We start from the raw sequence: 20,997 nt of genomic DNA, 5'->3' as shown, positions 1-20,997 counted from the left end.
TTTTTGCGTATCTTCTCCTTTTTCCTAACCCTTTTTTTTTTTTTTTTGGTTTTTTTTTTTTTTGGGGGGGGGGGGGTGGGGGGGGGGTGTCGGGGGGGGGGGGGGGGGGGGGGGGGGGGGGGGGTGGGTTTGGGGGGGGGGGGGGTTTTTTTTTTGGGGGGGGCGCCCCTCTCTCTTTTTTTTTTTTTTCCCCCTCTTTTTTTTTTTTTTTTTTTTTTTTTTTTTTTTTGTGTTTTTTTTTGGGGGGGGGGTTTTTTTTTTTTTTTTTTTTTCAAACATGTGGGGCTTTTTTTGGGGGGGTTTTTTTTTTGGAAACGGGTAGCTGCAATAATTGCAGTCAAACCACTAATTAAATGTAACCAAAATTACAGCCCTAATCTGTACTAGAGCCATTTTAATGCAGTAGACAATTTTTAGAGATTTGTCTGCAAATTATGTGTTTTTTCTTAGCCTCATTTTCACATTACTTATTAGGTATACTTATTGCATCAACTTCATTTGCCAAATAGTCTGTGTACATATACTTGTATACGCTTCCTTCTTTTTCAGATATGTTGATATGAGCAACTGATCTTTTTGTGATAAAATCTCAAAAATCTCTCCAGAATGAATAAATTGAAAATGGCATCAGAAAAAAGGTAAGAAAATGATTTCGTTGATTTTTTTTAAATTCTGGTTTGTAAGAATTGGGTTGTTTTTTTCCCTTTTCTCTTGTCTTTTTTTTTTTTTTTTTCATATCTTGATTTTAAACTTTGAAGTTTATGTGTGAAGTGTACTCAAAATCATAATGTTCCTGATTATCTAATAACAAACCTGATTGTAGAAAAGTTAATTGAAAACTGAAATATATACACTTGAAAAACTAATATTCATATACCATGGCTTTCTCCAAAGATTTAAGGAGGCTTTCTTACTAAAAATAAAAAACCCTATTTTTTGCCATGAAATTCTAATATCTTACAATATCTTCTAACAACAAGAATCTTTTTGAAGTTCCCTTTTTTATGATAATGATACATATTTTCCTAACCCCAAATCTGATTCATAAAATTGAACTACCATAATTATTTTTTCCTTTTATGCTCATGATTATTTTAATATATTTAAATTTATTTTAATATTCTTTTTATATAATATTCTTCAAAATTATTAACATTTTAAAGATTAATTGGAAAATAAACATTGAGAAGAATTCTCTGACGAGACTATGTTCAGTAGGTTTTCTGTGAAATTAAAATTATGACTACCTTTTTATATATAATTATGAGAGTAAGTTTTATTTGTAGTGTGCAAAAATACTGTTTGGATTAAATGTGAAGTAAAAGAAATCTGGAAATATATGTGGAATCTGTTATATTTGAACTTGTTAGATGTGCAAGCTATTAAAAAATATAAGACATGAAGCAAAATTTTAAGTGCTGAGCTCTTATTTAGAGAAAGCAGCCATTGCACGTCTCTCTATTTTAGATTTTTATTTCTATTTGTTTTTGTTGAGCATTTTGTGTTGCTATATAACTTTGAATTTTCTGTCCTCAGGACTTTTCTTTTTTCATCTTCTGTGTAGATATTGGCAGTACTGTATATAACTCATGGCATTGAGACACAATTGACTCAGGTTATATGCAATATGTATTCCAAAATAATACAGATATATTTGTATTTTGTATTATTTTTTTACATTTCTCTGAGAATTGCTTTCAGCTAAGCCAATGATAATTACAGTGGTACTACATCTGTAATGATTATTTTTGGATAAGACCTGATTATTGCTAGCAGAGATATTTTTGAAAAATAGTATGAAATAGATAGGATACGTACATTTACAGCGTTTCACAATAGGGAAACATTTGGTAAATCTTACATAACATTGTTTGCAAAATAAGGAAGTTTAAATGTTCTCATTCTAGAAATCAAACATTATGCTCCAAATGAGATTGTACCATTTTTTCCCTTTGCATTTGATTAATTTATAAGATAATCTGTTCAGAATATTTTCCTTCCTGTATTTTCACACCTCATATCAATTAGTTATGTCTACATGTTTGCCAAATTTTGATTTTTGTGTAAGCCGTCTACAAACCTTTTACATCAAACTTTTTTTTCCAATTTCATCATCTTGTGAGGGTACTCTGGGACATAACAGGTAGCAGAGTATCAGTAAGAATACTACGTATTGTGCATATTTTGTCATAAACCCTTAATATAATGTCTGCACATTTAAGAAATATAATTTTAAAATAAAACACTTGAATTAAAACAAACTACATTTGTTCAAATTGTTTTAAATAGAACAGTTAGTTGTATTTTAACTTCGGAGATTAAATTAAAAAATATAAAAAAAGAAATACAATAGTTAGAAAAATAGTTGTTTTTATTTGTTCCTTTTCCCAGCTGTTTTATGTACTACAAACCAAGATGGGTGGCAATAATTATAGTTGACTGTACTTTGCATGCAAAGTAATCACATTTACTGTACGTAAAGATAATAATATAGGCTGCAATTTTTGTCGAATCATGGCATTCTGGTTATGTAAAATAGGTGTGCTCACATGAAGGAATGCTGTATTTGTGAAGTGACCCTTGTGTTGTTTCGAAAAAACTTATTTCCACAGAAGTATTACTATTACATTTGTTCCAGAATCAGTCTTTTGAATTCTGTAAAACAATCTCAAGGTTTCTGGGTTTAGTCTTGAAGAGGAACTGTGGCCTTATGACATGAAGTGGTTGCCCTGGTAACATACCATATACCAGTTGTGTCTTGATCTGGCTCTAGAATTAGATCATTGCTTAAGGAATGATTAAGCTATAGATTACATTTAGTTTTCAGTTTGGATGAAGGCATTTTTAGAAGAAAGAATGCAGAAATGAGGCGTAGTCATCGGTTACATGTTACAGTCAGGATGTTTAAACCACTTGGAAAGTGGGTCACTCTGGACAATTCCGCTCAGTCTTGGCAAGAGGGAAATATTTCTCGGTAAGTTGGAAAGCCTGGGAAAGGGTAAGAGTATTGAACCAAAGAAATATTCATCAAATACTTGAGCAAACTATCAAATGCTCAATTCATATCAGTACTTGTGATGGCCGGAATTTCCTTAATATTGTTTTTTAAACTATGGAAGAGAAACATGGTTATATTTTACTGGTATTGTAAATTATTAAATTGGGTTTTTAAAAAAATGAAATATTTCTGTTTGTTACATGGCCAGTCTCGTATTTTCACAGGGAAAATGAAAATTGTTTCTGAAATATACTGTCAAAACTTTTAAATTAAATTAAATTAGATTTTTTTTAATGCTGCGCAACTCATAATGGGTGCAGAATTGAACAAAGCAGTGTAGAGGAGCATCCTTAGGACCCCATTTTTCAAATTGGTTCAGGGCCTAGGAAGAAAAAAATAGGTTTTAAGGATGTTTTTGAAAATAAGGCCAAGGTGGGTAGCCATATAAATCTCAGGGGAAATGCTGTTCCAGAGGGCAAAAACAGTAGCAAAGAAGGCCTACTTCCTGTCTTGTCTGATCAGGTGACATTGTTTAATTGATGGGGTCCAGAGATTGCCAACAGTGTCCAAACAAACAGACAGTCACTATGAGAGATAGAAAGTACTTAAAGTAGCTAGGTCCTGTGCCATTGACAGCTTTAATAGCAACTTCATATAGATGTTAAACAACAGGAGTGAAAGTGTGAAGCCTTGTAGCACCCTGCATAATACAGGGAGCTCTTGACTAGAATTTACTTTGGAGAAAAGAGTATCACAGAAAATAGCAGAAACACCACATTCCCCAAATCTAATCAGACGTACTATAGAAGGATACCATGGTTGATGATATATCAAAGGCTGCTAAGAGATCAAGAAGAACTAGAATGGTTGCATTCCATCCTGACTTTGCCAGAGTTCATTGAAAAGTGACCAAGATTTCTCTGTACTATCTCTGGTCTGAAATCTGACTGAAAGAAAAAGATAATTTGTTTTCTCCAGGACTCTTTGAAAGTGTAGCCCAACCACTTTCTCAACAATCTCCCCCAAAATGGGAAAGTAGAGACTGCTCAGAAACTCAGAATCAGAGGATTAGAATCTACATTGCATTCACCAATATCCTTTTTATACTGTGCATTTTGTTTTAATGTGAGATTTTGTGACACTAATGAATATTTATGTCACTTTCTATAAATGTTTAAGAATGATTTGCACAGATTAGCCAAGAAATTAATAATGTGTTAAAGAAGAAAGGTGTATATGATATAATAACTGTAAGATAAATTATTTTAAATATAGGTTTTAATATGTTCATGTTAACCCATTGTATTTCTGAATTGAAAGAGATGATTGTATAACAAATTATAAATTTAGACCATTTTCTAATATGCAGTAGAATTGGTTTGTAATAGCAGGCCAAAGAATGGTAATCTGTTATGGGTTTAATAAGCGTATACTGATAGTATTATTAAACAGTTTATTCAGGCTGGCCATATTTTAGTATATGTATACAATAAATTATCATGTTTATGCTTACAAGATGGTAAATGGAATGTCTTCCACTGCCAATTCTTATAATGCAGTAGCTGTTACTCTGAACTTCTACACATTGTGCAACTCACTCCCTACTTTTATTTAAATGTGATTTTTCTTGCTGTGATTTTCTAGACTGTTGCTTACAAAGAAATATAAAAGAATGGGGTATCATCAGCTTTGGGGACATCTACATTTGTACAAGTAAAAAAATACTTATAAAAAGCTTAGATGGCCAAAAATGAGTAAATGAAGTATAAATATATTCACTAGGCATAAAGCAATGGCCCCCAACCTCTTTTTTTAACCAGGGATTGGTTTCCAAGAAAATATTTTTTCCATGGACCGACGACAGCAACAGGGGAAGGGGATGGTGGAATGGTTTCTTGCGCTACCTAGATCCCATGCATGTGCAGATGAAACTTCTCTTGTTTGCGCAGACCAGTTCCTAACGCAGTGATCCCCAACCTTTTTGATGCCGCGGCCCGGTACCGGCATCAGCTGGGCGCCGCGGCCCGGTACTGGCATCAGCTGGGCGCCGCCATCTTTTTGATGAAAAGTGCTTCCGATGACCTCACGGAAGCACGTTTTCATCAAAAAGATGGCGCGCTAGCGCTCGATGACCTTTTCCGGGTAGAAATGGCTTTCTACCCGGAAAAGCTCACCGAGCGCTAGCCGCCATCTTTTGATGAAAAGTGCTTCCGGTGAGCTTTCACCCGAAAAGCTCACGGAAGCACTTTTTCATGAAAAAGATGGCGGCGCCAACAAGCCAGCGGCCCGGTAGGAGTTGTTCCGCGGACCGGTACTGGTCCGCGGACCGGTGGTTGGGGACCCCTGTCCTAACAGGCTATAGGCTGGTACCAGTCTGCGGCCCAGGGGTTGAGGATAAAATGCTTATTGAAAAGCCAGTGAAAAGAGACCCATTGGGTAGAAAGAATTGTAGTAAAATGTTCTGAATTGGAACAGGACTGGTTGACATCCTGAAATGTGTATTCTATACTGATTGCATGATTTTGGATCCAGCATTGATAGTTATGTACAAAAATAATGGGTGGCCTTTTATTAGTCATATATTCTGGAATTTGTTACAGAAATTTAAACCTAAACTAAAGCACCTGCTAACAGTAAAAATATTTAATGCTGCAGTTATTTTGGCACATGTTGGGTTTTGTGTAAATACTAATGATAACCAGTTGACTTTTCATAAAGTATAAAGAACAATTTGAATTAATTTTGAAATGTTAGTATAGAAGTCTCATATCCCTTTCATTAAAAATATGTTCATTGTATTAATTCTGCTGTTATGATTCCAGAGGCTGTTTAGCATAATCAAATACCTCAGTCATTTTTACTTTCATTTTGAATCGGCATAAAGTACAGGTGGTCCTCACTTAATGACAATTTATTCAGCAACCATTGAACTTAACAGTGGTGCTGAACAAGTGTACTACAGCTAGTCTTCAGAGTTCTGGCCTTCTTTGCTGGCTTCCTATAAGCAAAGTCAATGGGGAAGCCGGCAGGAGGTCACAAATGGAGACCACATGATATCTTTGCTTAACAGCAGCAATGGAAGTGTTGGAATACCTTTGATAAGTGACAGGATCATGTGACATTGCGTTTTAAACCGCATCCCTTAGTGATGGAAATCCTGCTCCCAGTTATATCATAATTAATTAATTGTATCTGTACTGCCTATTCCATAAGACTCTACATCAACCTGGGCATTTTACAGCCCCCAGGCTACATCCAGCCCTTTCACTGTCCATGTCCAGCTCATGTGAGGTCAGTCAGAAATTAGAAATCAAATGTATGTAAGCACACCACAGGGAGCAGGAGAAGAAGGTGAGTTGGGTCTATCTCTGCGCAGTTGCCATGAGTTCCTTCAGTCAGCTGGTGGCCACTGGAGGGCGAGGAAAGAAAGCATTTTTCTGTGCCTGCATAAGATCACCTGCTGCTGGAGCAACCTAAGGAATAGAAATGATGGAGTTTGAGGACATCAAATAAGGTTGCATTGGTTCGGCCCTCCACAGCATCCCAATTTCTCATGTGACCCCTTTGAAAAATTAATTGCCTATCCCTGCTCTACCCAGTTAACAATCATAAAACAGAACTAAAGAATAGCGATTAAACTGTTAAAAAATCAGTCCCCTCAAACTAAACAAAAATAGATCCTTGCAGAAAATAGCCAGCTATTAACTCTGTTGACATAAAAATGACAGTCTGTTAATGTCTGAAATCTCTGCAAACTAAAACAGGCTGTAGTGAATTCTCAAGAGAGCAAGTAGGACCAGACACTCTTTCAGTTCCTGCTTGATGCTTGTAAATTCATCCACCACTTTTGGAATTCCCTTCTTACCGCAGCCTCAAGAGCTTTGTCCTAATCATTCTGTAGAGGGTTAGGTGAGTTTTTTTGCCAGAACTCTATGCCTTCCAAAGCCAATGCAATCATAAAAAGAACACTGGAGTTCATATCGTGCTTCGGTATTGCATTCAACATACTTCTGTGTCAAACTCATCTAGTGAACTTTACAGAATGGCACTATTTTGCAGCCTAGTATCTGTTGTGTGCCATCCCCCACCACTGATGCACAACTTCCAGTTTGAGAAACCAGATCTTAATATGTAAAGTTCCTACAGAGTTAGTATATGTGTATATATAGAAATTGTTTTCTTACCCTTCAGTTGCCTATGCTTTTAGTTAAGTTTTAATCTTCTTGAAAAGTAAAATGAAAATAAGCACATCTGTATTTTGCACAGGCATTGAAAAATTTGAAAGCAAAGAAAGGACTTGGGAAAAGAGGCCATTTCGATTTACCAGTTGTCCTCTCTAGTTTCCTGTATGTGTTCATCTTGCAGTAATAAAGGAAGTTTGTTTGCTGAGAAACTGCCAAGATAGATTTTATATTCAATTTAGTTCTCTTTTTTCTGTTTTCTTTTTTCTGTTCCCTTTCTCGTTAATATGGAAAAGCAAAGTATTGTCAACTCCATATTATTTTTCTCTATGTAACATATGGGGTCATTTTCCTAATTTTAAATTGCTTGACATTTCATTCCATACTTTGAAAAATTCCTGTCATATCACAGCCTAAATTCATTTGTTTTCTCCAGTGTAACTAACAACTCTCGGATTTTAAGTCTGTTGGCACAACTGGAGAAGATCAATGCAGAATGTTTGGTAGAAGTGGACACTGCCAGATACGTTACATCAAAAATTCTTCACCTGGCTCAAAGTCAAGGTAAATATTATAGATACTCCTTAATTGAGGTGTATGCATGCATCTGTGTTAGTTCTCACATATATTCTATATAATGTTTAAACTATATTTCTGTAATGTTGATATAGATAGGTGAGAATCCATTTTCATGGGTTAAGACAAGCATCTGGCAGTTTTGCAGCATGGCTGATCAAGTCTCAAAGAAAGAACACCATTAAAAACAAAATTTTAAGTTATACAAACAATTTTAAGTAGTGGAGAGCAAGTTTAACCTGCCTTGTTTGGCATTTACTTTGTTTTTCTCCTATTTTATGATCTGGTCTGGCTATTACATTTCTTCAATTATTTTTGTACCTCTGTAAGAACAGCGCAGTGGCCTAGAAGATGCTCATCTCCCACTCGAAGGTTTAGAGTTCAATGCTAAGCAGCAGCAGATGTTTCTCTCTCAGGGCGCAAAAAGAAAATATCTGCTGCGAATTCCATGTAGGTGACAGGATGGACATCTGACCAGGAAATGCTCAGCTCCTTTCAGTTGCTCCGATTCCACCCCGGTAAAGGGATTAAAGGGTCATTAAAATAACAAAAAAAATTACCTCTGTGGTTCTTAGATGAAAATCAAGAGTGGAATCCTAGGCTTTCAATTTTCAGTTTCCAGTGTTTTTTCATTTCTATTCCTGTCCACATACTGCACTAGTATTTTATTCTGGGCAAAAATGACAGATGATCTTTGTTCTAATCTGTCCTAGTATCTCCTAAAGCCTATTCTTCATGATTTCAAGTCCCTGGCTTTTAATTAGTTCATGATTATTAATGATTTTATTAACTAATAAAAAGTCCACTCTTTATCCTTGATTTCATCACCCTGTAAAGATATATTGGGGAAAAATCAGGTTTAAATTACATACAGTTTTTATATATTGTAAGATCATATGTCTTATCAAAAAGTTAGAAAAGATCCTTTAAAACTCCATTTTCAATATAAATAAATAACTATTCTGGTGATACATTTGGAACAGATTACTAATTCTGTATTATATACCTACATTAAGAAGAGACCTTAAGCCAATAAGCAGAAAAAAGTGTTTTTGTTATATGTTTTAAGTGAAATCTTTGCTGTAACTTGGAATCAATCACTAGTTGCGAAAGTTAATGCTTAATTCTAACTACCACTTTTTACACCCTTGAACATTAGTGTCCTAGTACTTAGCAATCACCACAATATTTTCTGTTGCCTTAGGATGAAAAATAAGGGAGCAAGGATTTTGTTTCAAGTGCTCTCTATGGTGAAATACTCAAAACAGTACAGGTTTTGTTCTCTTTGAACGTAAGCCACTTGACATGAATCAAATAGGGATGTTTACATATAGCCTGGAATAAAAAAAAAATTCTTCCTTTTGTCTTGAGAAAACTGAATATTTTTCTTATGAGATATAAGCAGGAATCTGTAACAATATGTTATGATCTGTAAATGTTCTTGCTACTGCTTTTTCCAGCTTATTCCATTCTTATTTTTATTCCTGGTTCTTTGTTTTTCCCGTTTTCATTTCCCCTCCTCCTTTTCAATGATCAGCCAGTATTCTGTAGTCTTTAAGCAGTGACTTTGGGCTGTTTTTCTCTTTGAAGGGGTTGTGGTTTTTTTTTTTGGTAAGTAGAATTTTCTGGTTATAAAAAGGATTGGTACTTAAACGTGCTATAAAGAGTGGCTAATATAGTATTTTATATTTAAGAAGCTCAGGCTTAAAAAAAATCTAGAAGATGATCCATGATGTCTAAAATTAATTTGTTTAGTTTGCTTTTGTGTACTTATCTTTTCTACACCTTTTAAAAGTCATCTATATTTAATATTTAACTCTTAAAATTTATTCAGTTAATAGAAGAATGTACAACTTTGATTTCAGAAAAAATCAGGAAAGAAATGACTGCAAAAGGTTCAACAGGGATAGAAGTTATTCTCTCAACTTTAGAGGTAACGATATAACAAAATTAACATTTTCTTGTTCATTTGGCTGGTAATTTTTTTTCATGGCTATTATAGCATGAAAGTTTGGAGTTTTGCTATAGTAATGTAAACATTAATTGTTTATTAGATGCAATTAAAACAATTGGTAGCTTTTGTTGTTTGGCCAGTACTATTTGTTTAACATGGAAAAGCCAAGGACACAGTAAAGCCAGAATTAATAGAGGTGTGGCGCACTTCAGATTCAAATGCAAAAAAATACTTTGAAATATGATGGAAACACTCATATCACCTGTCTGTAATTGTTGAAAGAAGCTCTGTCATTCTGGAAAAAACCCTGGTGCTTTAAAGACTTGTAGGGAGATACAACATGATCAGTTCTGCATGTTTCATCACACATTTGTAGATTGCAGAACCCTAAAAATTAAGTTTTTGTACCAACCTATTGAAATTAGTGGTCAACAAATATGAGAAATATTGCACATAAAACATTTAATTTATATGTATATATGTATATATGTATGGTATTCAGCTTTGTTCAGGTATTTTCCCACATCATTATAGTTGTGCTTTTAAAGTTGTAGCAACGTTTCGGCAGAATCTCATCTGTCATCATCAGGCTTCTGTATAGTGTTCATCTGTGAGTCAGACGAGCACTATACAGAAGCCTGATGATGGCAGATGAGATTCTGCTGAAACGCTGCTACAACTTTAAAAGCACAACTGTATATAGTATTCAGCTTTGTTTGGGTATTTTCCCACGTCATTGTAGTTGTGCTTTTAAAGTTGTAGCACGTTTGGCAGAATCTCATCTGCCATCATCAGGCTTCCAGACGGACACAATACCGAAGCCTGATGATGGCAGATGAGATTCTGCCAAACGCTCTACAACTTTAAAAGCACAACTACAATGACGTGGGAAAATACCCGAACAAAGCTGAATACCATACATGTAAATACCAGCGAAAACTTAAGAAAACAAATATATATATGCAGGTCTTGGCGTGTTCGATTCTTTTCCCGTGTAAGATTGAGAGCATCTTGGCAACGTTTCGACAAGGTCCCACTTGCCATCTTCAGGCTGGTGCTTTCAGCTTCGTGCTTGTGCGAGCAAAGTGTGATCGGAGCTGCCATCTCCCTATATATACTGGTGGGGAGGTTGGCTGTGTTGTCATTTCTTGATTGGTTGATGGAGTTGATGTTTGCAGATTGGCTGGCTTTTTTGTAAGAACATGTGTGGCTGAGGTATTGGCTGTGTGTCTATCAGCCTCCTGCATTGTAACGACCTGGGTAATGGGCTGTGATGACCTTCTGAGTTCTATTGTTTTGACATGCTGGGTCTTCTGCTGTAAACTCCTGGGTCGTAATGACCTGGGTCATGGGCTGTGTGATGACCTTCTGAGTTCTATTGTTGTGATATCCTGGGTCTTGTGCTGTAATCTCCTGGGTCATAATGACCTGGGTCATGGGCTGTGTGATGACCTTCTGAGTTCTATTGTTGTGACATCCTGGGTCTTGTGCTGTAATCTCCTGGGTCGTTGGCTGTGTTGCAACATCCTGAGGTTTTGTGGTATAACCTGAGTTCTGTGATGTGATATCCTGAGTGGGTGGTTGTGATGTGACGTTCTGGGTTTTGGTTTTGCTCCGAGTTTGAGGCCTGGATATGTGTTCATGGCGTGTGTCCGTTTGCTTGGTTTGGGGGTTGGGGGGTGTGGCAGCTGGTGATGCAGCCGTGGTCTGGTTTCTAGACGGTGGTTGTCTTTCTTCTCTGGGATGGGTTTGGGTTTGAGTCTGGTGAGGGAGAATGGTGGTGGTCTCATGTATTGTTTTGGGTCCGGTGTTGGTTTTTGTGGCTGGGACTCGTTTGTTGATTAGGGCTAGTTTCCAGATGTCTGGTAGGCGGGAGGCATCGTCCCGTTTGTTCATGTTATGGGGGGTGTTTCTCTATTTCAGTGGCTTCCCTGATTATTCTCTTGTTGAAGTGTTCAGTATTGGAAATTAATTTGGTTCCCTCAAAATTAATTTCATGTCCTGTGGCTTTAAGGTGCTGAAAAAGGGAGGAAGTATTTTCTTCTTTTCTGACTGCGTTCTTGTGTTCTGCGATGCGTGCATTTATTCTCCTGTTGGTTTGTCCAATGTATGTGGCTGGGCAATTGTTGCATGGTATTTCATAAACTCCTTGGTTTTCTAGCTGGATCTTGTCTTTGGGGTTTCTTAGGATGTTGGCTATTTTTGGTCAGTGCTAAAGGCTGTCCTGATATTGTGTTTGTGGAGAATTTTGCTGATTTTATCTGTGGTGCCTTTGATGTAGGGGAGGAGGGCAATACCATTGTCCTGTTCTGTGTCTCGGTTTCTGGGGGAGTTTATGAAATATCATACATTGGACAAACCAACAGGAGAATAAATGCACGCACCGCAGAACACAAGAACGCAGTCAGAAAAGAATATCTTGTGTGTGTGTGTGTGTGTGTGTGTGTGTGTGTGGTATTCAGCTTTGTTCGGGTATTTTCCCACGTCATTATAGTTGTGCTTTTAAAGCATAAATAATGACGCGGGAAAATACCGAACAAAGCTGAATACCATACATGTAAGTACCCGCGAAAACTTAAGAAAACAAACAAACAAATACAAATAATACAAATACAAATACAAATACAAATACAAATACAAATACATATACATATACATATACATATACATATACATATACATATACATATACATATACATATACATATACATATATATATATATATATATATATATATATATATATATATATATATATATATTCTTAAGTTTTCAGGTACTTACATGTATGGCCTTCAGCTTTGTTCGGGTATTTTCCCACGTCATAGTAGTGGTGCTTTTAAGTTGTAGCAATGTTTCAGCAGAATCTCATCTGCCATCATCAGGCTTCTGTATTGTGTCCGTCTGTGAGTCAGACTTTTACAGTGGTTTCAGATTTAAATTTGGGCAGCCTATTGCTGTGCCAGAATGGTTTTTCTTCATCCTGATTGGTTGGGAGTCTTGGTCTGTGTTTATTGGTCTCGGAGTTTGCTGTGTTCTGCTTGATTGGTGTCTCTAATATCTTCTGTCTGTTTTTTGGCTCTTTTTGTATCTTGATTGGCTGGCAGCATTGTGTTGCTTTATTGGAGGCCTTTAGTGCAGCTTGGCCGGGTAAATGGACGGCTATCATTAGTTAGGAAGCTGGGTTTCATCTGGGTGCCTGGTTGGGATGTGTTTGAGCTGGAAGTATCAGGGGGATCTGTTTGTGCCCAGGTGTTTGCCTGGCTTGTGGTGTGGAGATTTTTGTTTGTGAGTGCAGGCTTCCAAATGATTGACAGCCTAGTGGAATCATCTCTTCTATTCATGCTTTCTGGTCTTTTTCAATCTCTATGGCTTCTCTGATGATTCTGTGGTTAGGGTTTTCTATAGTGGCTAGGGTTTTGGTGCCATTGAAGTTGATGCTATGACCTGTGGCTTCCATGTGTTGGACTAGTGAGGAAGTGTGTTCCAGCTTTTTGACTGCATTTTTGTGTTCATCCAGGCGGGTGCTTATTCTTCTATTGGTCTGTCCAATGTATGTGGCCGGCATGATGCACAGGGGACTTCGTATATGCCTTGGTTTTCCAGGTCAATTTTGTCTTTGGGGTTTCTGAGGATGGCTGCTATTTTTCTGTCTGTTTTGAAGGCAGTCTTGATGTGGTGTCTGTATAGTATCTTACTAATTTTGTCTGTAGTGCCTCTTATGTAGGGCAGGACAGCTGTTCCATGGGTCTGTTCATCTTCTGGGTCTCTATTATGTCTCAGTGTGTTTTTGTGGATCAAGTTGGTGATTTTGCTTTTGTGGAAGCCGTTGGCTGTCAATATTTTAGTCAGGGTGCATAGTTCAGTCTTAATGTGTGTCTTGTCTGCCAGGCGTTTGGTTCTGGTAATTAGTGTTTTAGCCACGGAGTTTATCTGTGCTGGGTGGTGGTGGGATTGGGCGTTGAGGTAGCGGTTGGTGTGTGCAATGACAGGTGACAGTGGTGATCCCATGGGAGCTCCTTCTATTTGTTTGTATCTTTGTCCTTTGTGTATGAAACCTGTTCATGGAAGAATTCGAATCCAGAGCCCTGGCCAATGCCATCCTCAAACCCAAACTATGGTTAAGATACATCGATGACACATTCGTGATTTGGCCCCATGGACAAGAAAACCTAAACAATTTCCTAACACACCTAAACAGCGCACACCCCAAAATCAAGTTCACCATGGAAACAGAAACAAACAAACAACTACCATTCCTAGATGTACTAATCTACAAAAAAAACAGATGGCACACTAGGACACACCATATACCAGAAGAAAACACACACCAACCGCTACCTCAACGCCCAATCCCACCACCACCCAGCACAGATAAACTCCGTGGCTAAAACACTAATTACCAGAACCAAACGCCTGGCAGACAAGACACACATTAAGACTGAACTATGCACCCTGACTAAAATATTGACAGCCAACGGCTTCCACAAAAGCAAAATCACCAACTTGATCCACAAAAACACACTGAGACATAATAGAGACCCAGAAGATGAACAGACCCATGGAACAGCTGTCCTGCCCTAAATAAGAGGCACTACAGACAAAATTAGTAAGATACTATACAGACACCACATCAAGACTGCCTTCAAAACAGACAGAAAAATAGCAGCCATCCTCAGAAACCCCAAAGACAAAATTGACCTGGAAAACCAAGGCATATATGAAGTCCCCTGTGCATCATGCCCGCCACATACATTGGACAGACCAATAGAAGAATAAGCACCCGCCTGGATGAACACAAAAATGCAGTCAAAAAGCTGGAACACACTTCCTCACTAGTCCAACACATGGAAGCCACAGGTCATAGCATCAACTTCAATGGCACCAAAACCCTAGCCACTATAGAAAACCCTAACCACAGAATCATCAGAGAAGCCATAGAGATTGAAAAAAGACCAGAAAGCATGAATAGAAGAGATGATTCCACCAGGCTGTCAATCATTTGGAAGCCTGCACTCACAAACAAAAAATCTCCACACCACAAGCCAGGCAAACACCTGGGCACAAACAGATCCCCCTGATACTTCCAGCTCAAACACATCCCAACCAGGCACCCAGATGAAACCCAGCTTTCTAACTAATGATAGCCGTCCATTTACCCGGGCTGCTGCACTAAATGCCTCCAATAAAGCAACACAATGCTGCCAGCCAATCAAGATGCAAAAAGAGCCAAAAACAGACAGAAGATATTAGAGACACCAATCAAGCAGAACACAGCAAACTCCGAGACCAATAAACACAGACCAAGACTCCCAACCAATCAGGATGAAGAAAAACCATTCTGGCACAGCAATAGGCTGCCCCAAATTTAAATCTGAAACCACTGTAAAAGTCTGACTCACAGACGGACACAATACAGAAGCCTGATGATGGCAGATGAGATTCTGCTGAAACGTTGCTACAACTTTAAAAGCACCACTACTATGACGTGGGAAAATACCCGAACAAAGCTGAAGGCCATACATACATACATACATACATACATACATACATACATACATACATATAATTTTTGTTTTCATATATATTATGACATAAATATTCTTGACGTTCTTCCTGTTTGTTCATTTCAGAACACAAGAGATTTTCAGACTACATTAAACATCTTAAATATCTTAATTGAATTGGTGGCAGCAGGCAAGTATTTATTTAAAATGATCATTTGTAGGTTATATACTTTAGAAATTTTGTCTAATATATGTGAATTATTACATTCCTACAATGTAACATACAAAGTTTAATATTTTAATGTCAAGAGAATAAATAATTTCCTACATAAATTTGCAGTGGTCATGTAAAGAAATTATGCTCTTATAAAATCAGATTATTTTAAGATTGCAGCAATAGCTCATATTTTATTTCTAGGCAGTAGTCGAAGAACAAGTTTTCTTGTTTCTCGAGGTGGGACACAGATTTTGTTGCAATTACTTGTGAATGCGAGCAAAGAACCCCCACCAAATGAAGAATTAATGGTGCTACTACATTCTCTTCTTGCTAAAATTGGCCCCAAAGGTAAGTTGAACCCAAGTGAACTCCCAAGTTTTTGCTTGTAGTGTGATGAGTATTGCTAGAATAAAATGCTGATTTTGCACAAGTGCAATCCTTGCTTGAATTGTGCCAACTGAGAAGGAATAGAATCTCCACAAAATATTACAGGCAAAAGAACAAATTTGGAATAGTAAAAGTAATGTGAGCCTTTATTAGAATTTCAGGTTGTCCTTGACTTATAACCACAATGGAGCCTGGAATTTTGGCCTTGTTATTGAAGGTCCTAAATTAAGGAATCAAATGATCAGACCTGATTTTATATGGGTATTTTTCAATGGCTGTAAAGCAAGTCACTGCAGTCTTTAAGCAAATCACTTAGTCATTAAGTGCGTGACCGTGGGACACTGCAACTGTATTAAGATACAGTTTGAATGCCAGTTGTCAGGCATCCAAAACAGAATCACATGTCTCCATATGTGTGTGGGTATGGGGAGGGGGGGGAATTGTAACTTTCAGGATGGGTTGTGCTTTTTGAAAATCTGTTGTAATCTAGAATACTTGTTAAGTGACTGGTTGTAAGTCAAGGATTACCTCTATGCAATTACACACCCCACTGTTGCTTATATAACCTTATGTTTGAAAGAGGTGTGTTTTTTTTCCCCCTTAAAATGCTTACATTGATTTATTTATTTCTTTATTAGATTTTTTTTTAATCCCATAGGGCAAGCATATATAATTTCTCCTCCTGTTTTACCCACAACAATAATAGTCCTGTGAAGTGGGTTGAACAGGACACCTAAAAATTGTTTTCCCCCAAACCAGCAAGCTCAAATGTTCTGCTCTTTGTCCTATTAAAGAGGATATATATGAAAATGGGAGATAATTTAATGTGGTTGTAATGCCAAAGCTTAAGGATTCTTAGAAAGTGTTGCCTGACACTATGAGTTTTCCCCTTTCTGTTGATCTCCTAGACATCTTTATTTTTCTGATTTAATTCAATTGATATCTCATTCAGCTTTGTCTCTTTATGTTGTCCTGCTGAACATTTTATTCTTCCAGTGTTTACAAACTTTTTATTCTATGCAGGATGCTTTGAGAAGAGTGAAACGGAAGAGCAGAATAATGGATTATTGGAATAAATTTCCTGAAGCATTAAAATTAACCTAGGCACACTTTTTCTATTTTGTTTTGGGTTTATGTAGCTCTAACTGCTTGCATCCAACAACAAAATCAACTTTTTGAGAAGTAGTGGAAGCTATTACAACTTAGGATAAACCTTAAGAAAACTAAAAGAGCTTTCCTCAATGGAATAATAAAAAACCCTCTATGAATGTCACCCAGAGAAGAATTGCTTCTTACAATTCATACTATTGAAGCAAGCAGGAAGAGTACATTTATTTTTCAGTAAATATTAAACATAGCCTGAGAGTGGGTTGGCATTTAAGACACATGAAAATTTAGAGTGATTTGTAGCTGTGAAATAATTGTGTATATTATAAGTACAGTGAGTGGTGAATTGAAGCGGTTAATTAAGATTCCAATCTAATGACTTCTATTTCATTACAACAGTCACTAAAACATAGTGGGTCCAGAATCTTGGTCATTAAATAACATAATCATTAGCACAGTTGCCCTAGCTCTCTCCCCATTCCTTTGGGGAGAATGATTACAAGAACAATGGTTTTGAAAAGGCTGGGGTACACAAGTGTTTTCATCAGATTTAAGGTCCATTTCTCCAGTGCATGGGAACAATTCCCCTCCTTGCATGGAGTGGAGGGGAAACCCCTCCATGCACTGGGAGTGCAGACTTCCAATATCCCCTCCACTTACATATGGCAATCACTTGATAAGAAGGCATTTGCAAGCGGTTGTAAATATGAACAGGTTGCTAAGCAGCCAAAATAATGTGACTGGTGTGGTCCTGGCACAGTTTTTTTTACAACGGGTGGAAATGCTTAAACGACTGGCAATAAGTCAAGGGCTATATATAATTAAATGTAGTTACTATGTTGCAGTATGTCAGTATGTTTGAATTGGAGAGATGCTCATATTTCTGTTTTCGGTTTCGGTTTTCAGATAGAAAATTTGGAGTAAAAGCCCGAATTAGTGGTGCTTTAAATATAACTCTGAACATAGTGAAACAAAACTTGCAGCATCAAAGGCTAATTCTGCCTTGTCTTCAAGTGTTAAGAGTGTATTCAATTAATTGTGAGTATTGTAATTTTTTAACAATGTATATCTATTAATATAGGTTATCCTTCAGACTGTTGTCTTACTGAAATAGCCAACCACTTTTCACCTTCAGTTTCTGCACAGATGGAGGAACATTAACTTCTATGATATGTTGATATCATATCTTGCATATTATATCTGGGCCACATAATTCCCAAAGCATAACAGATTTACCCGCATAGTTGATGGTTGGCATGGTATTCTTTTCTTCAAATTCTTCAACCTTTTTTCTTTTTTCTCTGAATATTTCTTGGAATCAACTAGTACACTTTTTGTTTTATCGATCAAAAATGGTTCATTCCACAAAAGTCTTGGGAAGTTTGAACTTTCCAAGGCTTTTTTGCATGTTTTAGAAGTTTTATCATATAATTACAATTGTGTTTGCATTCAAGTATATATTAAGCCATAAATGAGTGGGTGTTGTGAATAGAGGGAAACATTTTCTTAAGTATTGCACTATCAACTTAAATCCACAGAAGATGGTTACCAAAATCTCCAGTATTTATCATTAATAACACACTGCTAGTAAAATGCTTATTAGTTAGGATTCATTCACCAGAGATATGGGGCTTGAAGTGAAGACTCTTACATTTGATTATGGGAACGTTAGAATCACCTTTGCAAAATAAATATGATTAAATATTGATTGTATAATAAAACTTTCACTTGGAATTTGATTGGTTTATCAATTCTAAAAATCAAATGTGTTGTATGAATGTATGAGAAATATTGAGGTTACCTAGTAAACAATGCACTAATGTAGATTTCCCACCCCCAACCTCTTCATTTAAGGTAATTTACCAAAGATATATGTGTATATATCTTCCATTAACCTGAACATAATATATCAAATAATTATACTTGATATCTGAAATCATACTATTTAAATAAAATAATAGAAAAAGAAATATTTTGTGGTTTTTGTGAATAGTGGCAGCACCATGTTTATATACTGATGTAGATTGTTGTTTTATTTTTAGCTGTAAATGCTGTTTCCTTGGGTAAGAATGGAGTTGTGGAATTGATATTTAAGATAATTGGTCCTTACAGTAAGAAAAATACTGCCCTTATGAAGTAAGTAGAACATCTGGACATGTTTGCATAACTTGTGCAATGTTAAAGATAATTTTTAAAATATATTCGTATCTAGCAGTTAAAATGGGAAAGCTGAGATAATTTTAATACCTCTTTGGTATACAAAGGAAAATAAAAACAGGAAATTAAGGGAAGGAAAAAGAGAGGGAAAAAGAAAATTTGTGATACAAGAGAAAAAAAGAAAAACACTTCTATAACAATCTCTAAACTTTTCACTTACATTCTTGTTTGCTCTGTTTATAGGGTTGCTCTAGATACCCTGACTGCACTTCTAAAATCAAGTAAGTATATGTTGCAGTTAGAGAGCATATGGAATATGATCAGATTAATATTTGATTTTGCAAATAAAGCAAATGAAAATTAATATTCCATAAAATACAAATTGTCTCATCTTGTATACTGAAATCATGAAACAAGAAGTGATTTGAGATGCAGAAGAATTGGTAGAAGATAAACGTTATCTACATTTTGAAATAGTAACTGGCTTTTTTCCCCTTGGGATTGTTTCTAGTATCTATTAATTGAATACACCCCCATAAATTCTTTCCCTGAAATCTCAGGTTTCTAAGTTATTCCACATCAAATTTATGTGCATATTAAGATGAAGTAGTGTATGAGTTGCTCACAGATACACCCTACATATATAATTTTGAATGGGACTTTAGGTATATTACTTTCCAGTTAGAACTTGATTTCTGTCCTACGTTGACTTGTATGTATAACAGTGATTATTCATCGCTGTTATTTTGTACTTGCATGTTAGCTGATCCTAAAAGGTATTTCAGATGTTTCTCTCTTAATATTTTATCATAAAGCAAGGGAAGAAATAAATTCTATATTCATTCTAATTCGATATTATTCAATTATTCATTTGCTGTCATAGTTGCCAGAAGAAATATCAGGTTGTTTATTTATTATAGTACAGCTCTAAATCTTTTTTTTTTTCAAGAAACAAATGCACGGAGAGCTGTGGATAGAGGCTATGTCCAAATGCTTTTAACAATTTATATAGATTGGCACCGTCATGATAGTCGACATAGACATATGTTAATCCGCAAGGGAATTTTGCAATCTATTAAAAGTATTACCAATATCAAGCTGGGAAGAAAAGCATTTCTAGATGTTGATGGAATGAAAATTCTGTACAACACTTCACAGGTAAATTTTAAAGATTATAAGGGGTATGTATACAATTTAAATGGTAATATAAACATTTTGTAGATAAAAATATAGAATCTATATTCTTCAGCTGAAAAATTATGATTCACAAGAAAATATATTCAGTGTGTACTAGTATATTTGATACTTAGAAGTTTTACAAGCAGTCCTCATTTAGCCATGTCTCAGATACTGACCATTCACAAATATGTTGATAATTGTAATAAAAGTTGATTTTCTGATCAACAAGTCTTCAGTGTGAAATTGATTAATGTCTGGTCACTTTCAGGCAGCTGCTGTATCCAGCCATGGGTTCTAATCAACTAATTAAGGTCACAAAGCTGAACTTGTTAACTTGCAGTTAGCTCTTAGGGAAATGTGGCACTGTAGAGAAAAGCAGGTCAGGAAGAGAAAACATTTAATACACTCTCCGCTCTAGGAGGACACCAAAAAGGGAGAAAACATGGTCAGTCACAGGTGTTTTGTATAAAGAACTTTTTCTAAATGTGATGACAGTAACCAGTGTTCTTTGTAGTCGTTCTCCCTCCCTCCCTCTATTTTGCTTAATGACCAAGTCATTGGAACTAATTGCAGTTGCTAAATAAGAGCTATCTATATTCCTAATTGGTAGTATATTTTATTAGTCATAACTCTTTCTGACCAAATAATATTTTATTTCTGAGAAGACACCCTGAATGGTTTATTTATGGAACTTCTATACTGACAGGTGTTATAGCAGAGGCCCCCAATCCCTG

The 20,997-nt window shown here is 36.2% G+C and overlaps 1 protein-coding gene across 5 annotated transcripts in view; it reads left to right on the top strand.

Moving 5' to 3' along the window:
- AGTPBP1 (ATP/GTP binding carboxypeptidase 1) overlaps positions 1-20,997 on the top strand; it is a 59,740-nt gene that overhangs the window by 8,622 nt on the left and 30,121 nt on the right. For 4 of the 5 annotated variants that reach the window (XM_087957887.1, XM_087957889.1, XM_087957888.1 and 1 more), the window contains exons 2-10: positions 550-638; positions 7,616-7,743; positions 9,621-9,688; positions 15,343-15,410; positions 15,639-15,781; positions 17,834-17,965; positions 18,970-19,063; positions 19,328-19,365; positions 20,034-20,242. In XM_087957887.1, coding sequence (XP_087814013.1) covers positions 607-638; positions 7,616-7,743; positions 9,621-9,688; positions 15,343-15,410; positions 15,639-15,781; positions 17,834-17,965; positions 18,970-19,063; positions 19,328-19,365; positions 20,034-20,242 — 912 coding nt within the window. In that variant the 5' untranslated portion in view covers positions 550-606. Of the gene's footprint in view, positions 1-549; positions 639-2,783; positions 2,975-7,615; positions 7,744-9,620; positions 9,689-15,342; positions 15,411-15,638; positions 15,782-17,833; positions 17,966-18,969; positions 19,064-19,327; positions 19,366-20,033; positions 20,243-20,997 lie in introns of those variants that run through there. The other variant, XM_087957891.1, reaches the window with a different exon arrangement.

The sequence above is a fragment of the Notechis scutatus genome, chromosome 2 (genome assembly GCF_049901735.1).
Source record: "Notechis scutatus isolate UNSWTSFEM ecotype Mainland chromosome 2, rNotScu1.2, whole genome shotgun sequence".
In the NCBI taxonomy this organism is placed as follows: domain Eukaryota; kingdom Metazoa; phylum Chordata; class Lepidosauria; order Squamata; family Elapidae; genus Notechis; species Notechis scutatus.
This window is presented reverse-complemented; position numbering and strand designations above follow the sequence as displayed.